This window comes from Balaenoptera acutorostrata, chromosome 2, assembly GCF_949987535.1.
Source record: "Balaenoptera acutorostrata chromosome 2, mBalAcu1.1, whole genome shotgun sequence".
Taxonomy (NCBI): Eukaryota; Metazoa; Chordata; class Mammalia; order Artiodactyla; family Balaenopteridae; genus Balaenoptera; species Balaenoptera acutorostrata.
In genome coordinates, this window is record NC_080065.1 from 165296919 (window position 1) to 165305923 (window position 9005).

At 61.4% G+C, this 9005-nt stretch overlaps 1 protein-coding gene across 1 annotated transcript in view; it reads left to right on the forward strand.

Annotated features, from left to right (window-relative positions):
- UNC5A (unc-5 netrin receptor A) overlaps nt 1-8960 on the forward strand; it is a 63206-nt gene extending 54246 nt beyond the window's left edge. Inside the window, exons 6-15 of the mRNA XM_057540810.1 lie at nt 900-1064; nt 2041-2229; nt 2335-2637; nt 5407-5494; nt 5720-5888; nt 6052-6285; nt 6415-6564; nt 6648-6812; nt 7443-7621; nt 7857-8960. Coding sequence (XP_057396793.1) covers nt 900-1064; nt 2041-2229; nt 2335-2637; nt 5407-5494; nt 5720-5888; nt 6052-6285; nt 6415-6564; nt 6648-6812; nt 7443-7621; nt 7857-8022 — 1808 coding nt within the window. The 3' untranslated portion in view covers nt 8023-8960. The remainder of the gene's footprint in view (nt 1-899; nt 1065-2040; nt 2230-2334; nt 2638-5406; nt 5495-5719; nt 5889-6051; nt 6286-6414; nt 6565-6647; nt 6813-7442; nt 7622-7856) is intronic.
- Nucleotides 8961-9005: the final 45 nt, after the last annotated feature.

A 9005-nucleotide genomic window follows, 5' to 3' on the forward strand; every position in this document is an offset into this window, starting at 1 on the left:
ATGGTCTCCCTTCCAGGACCTCTCTCTCAACACAGCTGCAGCCTGCCCGTTTCCAGCTCACAGCCCCTCTGTCCTCCTGCCCCGGCCCCTGGGCCAGTGTGTCTGAGGAAGCCCCCGCTCCCTGACCCCAGTCCTTCTCTGTCCGGCCAGTGAACGGTGGGTGGTCGACGTGGACCGAGTGGTCCGTCTGCAGCGCCAGCTGTGGGCGCGGCTGGCAGAAAAGGAGCCGGAGCTGCACCAACCCGGCGCCTCTCAACGGGGGCGCCTTCTGTGAGGGGCAGAATGTCCAGAAAACAGCCTGCGCCACCCTGTGCCCAGGTACCAGCGGCTGCCGCCTCCCGCATCGCTCTTCACCACACCATCTCCGTGCCCTGGCTCCATCGTGCCCACCAGCCTGCTCCCCATGGCTCCATCCCACCCGCCCGCACGCAGGGCCAGGCTCACAGTCTGAGGCCAGGATGGGGTTCAGTGTGATCGGAGGCAGGGCTCAGTCTGTGTCCAGGCTCAGCCTCAGCAGAGGGGCTGAGTCACAGGGTCTAAGGTGCAGTCAGGACAGGTACAGTCAGTGTGCGGCAGGCCCCAGCCTGGTGCTGCAGAACCACCTGCGCCTGGGATCAGAGGGTCATTGTGCGACCAAGTGCCCTCACTGCCCCAGGGCCAGGATGGCCCCCGGTGTGGGTAGAACCAAGCAGGCCCAGTGTCATCGTGCCTCTTGTCATTAGCATGCATCATCCAGGCCCGCTGGACACCAGAGGGCTTGCAGCCTGGCAGGCTTGGCCCTGGCCCTGACATTGCACCAGGTCCGGACGCCCAGCGGGGCCACACTGGCAGACGGCCTGGACTGGCTCCCTGGGCTGACCACGCCATCTCTTCTCTGTGCATGTCTGTCTCGCATCTAGTGGATGGCAGCTGGAGCCCATGGAGCAAGTGGTCGGCCTGTGGGCTCGACTGCACCCACTGGCGGAGCCGCGAGTGCTCTGACCCAGCACCCCGCAACGGAGGTGAGGAGTGCCGAGGCACTGACCTGGACACCCGCAATTGTACCAGTGACCTCTGCGTGCACAGTGAGTCCTCTCCACCCGGGAATCCTCTTGAGTTTGCCAGGATTGGCCCGACCCTGCCCCGGGGAGGTGGTAGCTAAGGGATCAGTCCCCTGCCACAGGCTGCACCCCCTATTCAAAGCTCAGGACCCTTGGGGAACCCCATCCCTAACACACCCAACATGTGCCCACGTACACCCCAATACCTCCCATACCTGCCCTGAGACATGCATACATTTGGAGGTTTTACTGTGCACACCCAGCCTCTGGGATCATCTCCCAACCCCCTTCCTGTCTTCTCCTGCAGTTTTACCTCCGCCCCGTCCCCCAAGTGCACACACAAGTCCTGTGGGGACACCAGACTTGTGAGGCCTGTTAATTACAAGGCCATAACTAACAATTAAAGATCTCTGTTGGATTTTGTCTCTAGAACACACCCTCCCCCATTCTTTCAATTAAAAACCTAATTATCTGTGTCAATTCCTTTCTGATGGACATTTCTTCCATTATGCAAAGCCCTTCTAAAATCAATATAGCTTCCTCCAGGCAGTCAATCACTCTCTCCTCAGCCCTGCCCCAGGCCTGGGCTAAGCAGACAAGGAGAAGAGCCCTAGCACCCCTGCTCCTGGCCCAGGGACTGGCCAGGAACCAGAATGGCAGACCGCCCCCCCTCCCAGAGGGGAGGTTCAGCCTAGCATCCTGGTTCCAGGCCACCCAGGAAAGTGGCTCTTCCCCTCCTCCATTCTCCATCAGCAGCAACTTCAACATGAATTGAGCTCATGAGGGTTGCAATTTGCTCAGAGACACAGCAAGGTGGTGGCAGATGCAGGGCTGGAATGCATGTGTGCTGATTCCATGCTCCCTGCTGCCAGCGTCTGCTGCTCCACTGGTGCTGATGCCCGAGAAGTGGCGGCCTCATCCTCGTGGGGTGTAGACCGCTGACCTCTCCTTCCCGGCCTCCTGCACCCTACCCCTCCCAAGCCTGTACTCTCTCCCACAGCTGCTTCCGGCCCAGAGGACGTGGCCCTCTACGTGGGCCTCATAGCCGTGGCCGTGTGCCTCCTCCTGCTGCTGCTCGTCCTCATTCTTGTGTACTGCCGCAAGAAGGAGGGACTGGACTCGGATGTGGCCGACTCATCCATTCTCACCTCAGGCTTCCAGCCCGTCAGCATCAAGCCCAGCAAAGCAGGTGGGGTGCCCCTGTCCCCAGCACTTGTGCCGGGCCCCCATGCCAAGGGCCGCCCAGACAGGGCTGCCCCCCATGCCACTCTCTAAGTCTGTCTGATCCTTGCAGACAATCCCCATCTGCTCACCATCCAGCCAGACCTCAGCACCACCACCACCACCTACCAGGGCAGTCTGTGTCCCCGGCAAGATGGGCCCAGCCCCAAGTTCCAGCTCACCAACGGGCACCTGCTCAGCCCGCTGGGTGGCGGCCGCCACACGCTGCACCACAGCTCACCCACCTCCGAGGCTGAGGACTTCGTCTCCCGCCTCTCCACCCAGAATTACTTCCGCTCCCTGCCCCGCGGCTCCAGCAACATGGCCTATGGGACCTTCAACTTCCTTGGGGGCCGGCTGATGATCCCTAATACAGGTGGGAAGGACCCTAGAGTGCCCCAGGGAGCTCTAAGAGACAAGACTAGCATGTGGCCCTCCTGGAGGAGGATGGGACAGCCTTGATGTTCCTCCTATGCCTCTCAGCCTCACCCCGAGGGCTGAGCCAGCCCAGCAAGGAAAGAGGATAGAGTTTTGGAGAGGATCCAGTCTTGGCTGGCAGTGGGGTTGGCACTAAGGCTGAGGCCAGAGCTATCTCCCTTCTGTTGCCCAAGGACACAGGACTACTGTCCATTCATTTACACAGCCAACCAGCCTGTGTGTGCCGGGCCCTAGGCCCCAGGGAGCTGGGGAACTAGTGGAGAGACAGCAGAGGAAAAACGCCTAGACAGGGGCTCCTCCACCTACCACTTCACTGAAACCCCTGGGACAGGGTCTCAGAGACACCTTCATAGAGAATCCACAGACCCTTTCCATGGTCATCTTTTGGGAGAGCGCCACAGCCTCTGGTGTGACTCCCCTCTCCCACCCTGAAATTCTCTATTTCCTCAGTTTAGGTGACCCCACATGGCCCTGACTTCCTTGTTCCTCTCCAGCTGCTCCTGGTGCCTTCTCCCTAAATGTAGGTGTTCCTCAGAGCACGCCGCGCCCCCCCCCCGCCCCCGACCCTGGCGCCCTCTTCCCAAGTGATCTCACCCACTCCATGGCTTTAATCGCCATGTCTGTGCAGATCACTCCCATTCCTCCATCCCCAGCCACAGTTCTCCTGGGTGACAGAATCGTACACCCAGCTGCCTCCTGGACAGCTCCATCTGGATGTCTCACAGCACCTCAGATTCCTCATGCCTAAAACAGCACCGTCTCCCACCCTCCCCCAGAACCTCCTCCTTCCCAGTTTTCTCTTCCTCAGGGATGGCACAGTTGAGTTGCTCAAGACAGAAACTAGGGGTCACCTTGGCCTCCTGCCCTTCTTCACTTTCCCCCCTCACCTCCACACCAGCTTCATTCACACGCTGATCCCATCATTCTTTCTCCTCAAATACTCCTGCATCCTCCTGCTTGTCTTTCCTGCTGTCTCTCCTGGGCTAGGCCACCACACCCACCTCTCGTCTGATTCACAGCTCCAAGCATTTACTCACTAGAGCCACACTTGATCATGTCCCTTTCTGGGGCTTCCACTTTTCCCTTCAAAGCCCACGTGACAAAACCACAAGGACTCACCCCCTGTGGCCAGCTGCAGTGGCCTCCCCTCCCATGCACATTTCTCCTGCACTTGGCAGCCACGGTGGGCTCTCATGAACCCAAATACACTGGGCTGCCCTTTGTACACGCCGTCTCTCTGCCCCCATCCACTAGCTTAGCTGCTACTTCTCCCTCGGGTCTGGTAGCTCTCCCTCTGTGCCTCATGTCCCCCTCATGTGGCTGCTAGGATGATGAGGTGAGATGGTCCATGTCAAGCTCTTAGAAAAAGGCAGGTGCACAGTGGGCGCTCAGTGACCATCCACCCTTCACTCCCCTGGTGGGGCGAGTGGCCAGGTGGGCTGTGCTCCACCCTTGCTCTCCCCCAACACCCAGCATCCTTTGCTGCCGTCCACTTATCTGTCTCCCCGCAGACTGAATGCTTCATGAGAGCAGGGCTCATGGTTTTCCCCACCTTCCTGAGTACTCAGCATTAGCATTCACTGAATGAGTATTTGAGTGAGGGTACCCCCGCCACAGAGAGCATTCACACGTGGATCACCGAGACTATCACCAACCCTGGCAGCCGGTACCAGGAGGCAGCACAGGATAGTGAAGGGAGCAGTAGCTGCAAATACACCACCACCGGCTTCCCTCTCTCTCCTGGGCTTCACTTGCTGGGAAGTAGTGATATTCCAGCCACCCCACCTCAGAGCTGCCCACTCTGGAGAGCATGCATATGCTTTTGGACTTGGTGGGATAGCCATAGAATTTCTTCCCCTCTCCCTGTCATGAGCCTCTGAAGCCCCTCCTGATGTAGGGGCTCCCTGTCCTAAAAGGGCAGGAAGGTGGGGCAGGACCGCTCCTTGCCATCCCCAGAGTGACTCCCCAGCCCCTGGCCTCACCGTGTCCTGCCCCCCTGCCTCTCCCCTGGAACCACCTCTCCCCCAGCAGATGCTTTCTGATGCTGCCCCTGCAAGACGCTGGGACAAAGGCGAATCAGCCAGACAGGACGTGTGTGCAATGGCACCCAGACTAGGGAGGGCTACCAAAGTGGGCAAGGTTGTTAAAGGCCCCGGCCCCACCTGCAGGGGGCCACTGCCCAACAGGGAGCAAAGTCACCAGAGGTGGGGTGCCCACCCAGAGGTGGCCAAGCCGAGGGAGAGAGGAGGAACTTGAGCAGGCCAGGAGGGTGGAGCACTCAGAGGCACACTTAGGGTGGTGGCCCCAGAACAGCCAAGTACGCAGCACAGGCCAGGCCCACGGGCCAAGGGCCTTAGATATCCGGCCAAGGAGCTGGACTTTACCCTGGAGGCAGGGAAGGTTTTAAGTGGGTGATGGGGCATGTAGGTACAGCGTACCTGGGGGTTCCAGAGTTTTCTGTGCCCAGACTAACTAGGCACGCATTTCCCACCTGAGTTCCCTCAGCCACTCTTGGGGTCTCCCTGACTCAGCTTCATGCCCGTGCGGGTGGTTGGCCAGCCTGGCAGTCCCAGTGGCACTTCTGTTGCCAGGCCAGGCTGGCGCCAGTCAGTCCTCAGAGGGAGGCTCAGGGAGGGACTGGCAGAGTGAGGTGTTTGGTGTCTTTGCAGCCCTGGTAAGCCCCGGCTGTCCCCCCACTCTGTCACAGGCATCAGCCTCCTCATCCCCCCAGATGCCATACCCCGAGGAAAGATCTACGAGATCTACCTCACACTGCACAAGCCGGAGGATGTGAGGTGTGGGCATGGGCCCTGCTGCTGGGACTGGGCGGGTCCTGTCCTTGCCTGCTGTCACCGTGACGCCCCTGCCCACCCCACTGTTGGGCCTGGTCTGGCCTGGCCCGAGGGAGGGCAGGGGAAGAGGGGCTCCTAAGCTCCACCCAGCTCCACAGCCCCTAACCCCAGGGTCCCAGGGTGGCCCACTGACACCTTTCCCTTCCCACCCGTATTTCCCCACTTGAGGTTGCCCCTAGCCGGCTGTCAGACCCTGCTGAGTCCCATCGTTAGCTGTGGGCCCCCCGGAGTCCTGCTCACCCGGCCCGTCGTCCTCGCCATGGACCACTGTGGGGAGCCCAGCCCCGAGAGCTGGAGCCTGCACCTCAAAAAGCAGTCCTGCGAAGGCAGCTGGGAGGTGAGCCCCAAGCCTCCTCCTCACACCCCCACCCCACCCCCGGAGCTCAGAGTGGTGTCTGGCTTCCTGCCTGGCCCTTGAGCCACATCCCCCCTCCCCAGTCTCTGGCCGCTCTTCAGAGCTGTGGTTGGCTGCGAGCTGACCCACTGGGCCCTGCCTGCAGGACGTGCTGCACCTCGGCGAGGAGGCACCCTCCCACCTCTACTACTGCCAGCTGGAGGCCGGCGCCTGCTATGTCTTCACGGAGCAGTTGGGCCGATTCGCCCTGGTGGGAGAGGCTCTCAGCGTGGCCGCGGCCAAGCGCCTCAAGCTGCTTCTGTTTGCCCCCGTGGCCTGCACCTCCCTCGAGTACAACATCCGAGTCTACTGCCTGCATGACACCCACGATGCACTCAAGGTACCTTCCAGCCCCACCCTGCCACAGGGAGGCCGGCTCTGACGGCTGACCACCCCTGGCCCTAGTGAGGGGGCAGTAGAGAGGGGCGCTCCCAGCCCCCAGGCCTGGCTGACACCCGGGGCACTGCAGGAGGTGGTGCAGCTGGAGAAGCAGCTGGGAGGACAGCTGATCCAGGAGCCTCGCATCCTGCACTTCAAGGACAGTTACCACAACCTGCGCCTGTCCATCCATGACGTGCCCAGCTCCCTGTGGAAGAGCAAGCTCCTTGTCAGCTACCAGGTGCGGCGCTCAAGGTGCTTGGAGCTGGGCACACCTGAGCTGGGCACACCTGATGCCGCCTCTCTGTCACCCCCCACCCCCAGGAGATCCCCTTTTATCACATCTGGAATGGCACACAGCAGTACCTGCACTGTACCTTCACCTTGGAGCGCGTCAGCCCCAGCACCAGCGACCTGGCCTGCAAGGTGTGGGTATGGCAGGTGGAGGGCGACGGGCAGAGCTTCAACATCAACTTCAACATCACCAAGGTGGGCAGCACTGCCATGATGTGCTCCCCCACTGGGCCTACCCTGCCACCAAGCCCACCTCCTAGAAACCGCTTGGCAGCTCCCTCCAAGTCTCCCAGGGAGGGAGGTGCAGATGCACACGTAGACAGATGCAGACAGATGTTGTTGGACTTGGGGAGGAGGAGGTGGGAGCAGCAGGGAGGGGAGGGGGAGATGGAGCTGGCCTGGGGGCCTCAGAGGACTTCCCTGAGGAGGGACTTTTACTGGGCCTGGAAGGATGAGTAAGAGTTAGACAGGCAGCAATGAGGGAACTGAGTGTGGAGGACAGAGGCAGTGAGAAGACAGCAGTGAGTTCTGAGTGATCAGCAGAGTTCTGCTGGTCAGCAGAGGGTGGCAGAGGTGACCTAGGGAGGAGTGATGGGGTGGGAAGGAGAATGAGGTCAGAAGGCTCCTCTGCTCACTGGCTGTGTGACTGTGGGCAGGTCACTGCACCTCAATGCTCCAGTGAGCAGGGCCCTGGCCTACCGGGAAGCAACAGTGCCCATGCTGTCCCCATGCCCTGAGGTGGTCCACGCATTCCCCCAGGGTGGGGTAGCAGTGGGCTGGTCTGGGCAAGTTCTAATGGGTACCTCCACCCCTCCCCACTCCCAGGACACGAGATTCGCTGAGCTGCTGGCCCTGGAGAGTGAAGGGGGGGTCCCAGCCCTAGTGGGCCCCAGTGCCTTCAAGATCCCCTTCCTCATTCGGCAGAAGATCATTACCAGCCTAGACCCACCCTGTAGCCGTGGTGCCGACTGGCGGACTCTGGCCCAGAAACTCCACCTGGACAGGTGGGTGGGAGATGGGCAGGGAGGGGCTGTGAAGGCCACCTGCAGTCCAGCCTGGGTGGAGAGGAATGGGGGGCGGGTGGACAAGACACACTCCAGGGCCTGTGCCCCAGCCACCAGCAGCTGGGGCATCCCTTTGGCTGAGTGAGGGGAGGCCCTGTCCTTGGGTGGTCTAGGAGGGTAGAGGCAGCAGCCTGAGGGAAGCCAGGCCACTGATGGGCTCCCCTCCCTTCTGCAGCCATCTCAGCTTCTTTGCCTCCAAGCCCAGCCCCACAGCCATGATCCTCAACCTGTGGGAGGCACGGCACTTCCCCAACGGCAACCTCAGCCAGCTGGCTGCAGCAGTGGCCGGACTTGGCCAGCCAGATGCTGGCCTCTTCACAGTGTCAGAGGCCGAATGCTGAGGCCGGCGAGGCCCACAAAGCCTACACTCTCACCAGCTTTGGCACCCGCCAGGGACAGGCAGAAGCCACCACCGGGGAGAGCCGCGTGGACAGGCCCCCTCCTGGCAGACGCTGTCCCCTAACACTGGCCCTTCAGACCCTGCCCGCACTCCTTCCCCTCCATGGCCTGCCTGGCCGGGCTGGCACTGCCACCTGCTCCGACTCTGCCCGGGGCCCAGGGTGGACAGTGCCTGGATCCCGGGCTGGGCGCAGCCCATCTGTGTGTGTGTATGTGCGTGTGATGCTACCTCTCCTCCTGCCCCAGCCAGGGGGCCGCATACACACAGGCATACATGCACACGATGGGCTCGGGACGTGGCCCCCGGAGCTCCTGCCTGAGCTGGACCTTATGCAAACATTTCTGTGCCTGCTGGGTAGGGGCACATCTGAGGGGCCTGGCTCCAAGCCTGTGGGACTGAGGGCCACAGCTGAACAGGGGGCGGCCCCTGGATTCAGGCACACAACTACCACACGGGCATGTGCCCATGCATGTCCCGTGTGCTCCTGTCACATGCATCCCCCCACACATGCATCTCATGCTGTACACCTGGAGGCTGCTCACGTCTCTCACTCCCAGTGTCAGTCCACATCTGCCTCTCACATGCTGCCCTTCTCCCACCCACCCAGGGACACCCAACGGCTCCTCCTCCCCGATCCCCCCGTGCCCCCAGCCACGAGGAGCCCTGCCCGACGGGGCGTGTGAATATGCAACGGGAGTCCCGGGCTGGACAATGGCGAGTGTGCGTGCCGTGGCGTGCCCGTTCCTGGGGCTGGCCGGTGCCCCCGTGTGGGGCCTGTCATGTGAAGCTTGTGCCCTGACTCTGTTTTAAGTGCATTCGTGCACTTACACTTGGCCTTATGTACACAGCCTTGCCCGGCCGCCAGGGCGCGTAGGGATTTTAGCGGACGTGAATGTAAATAAATTATATATATATATTGCTAAC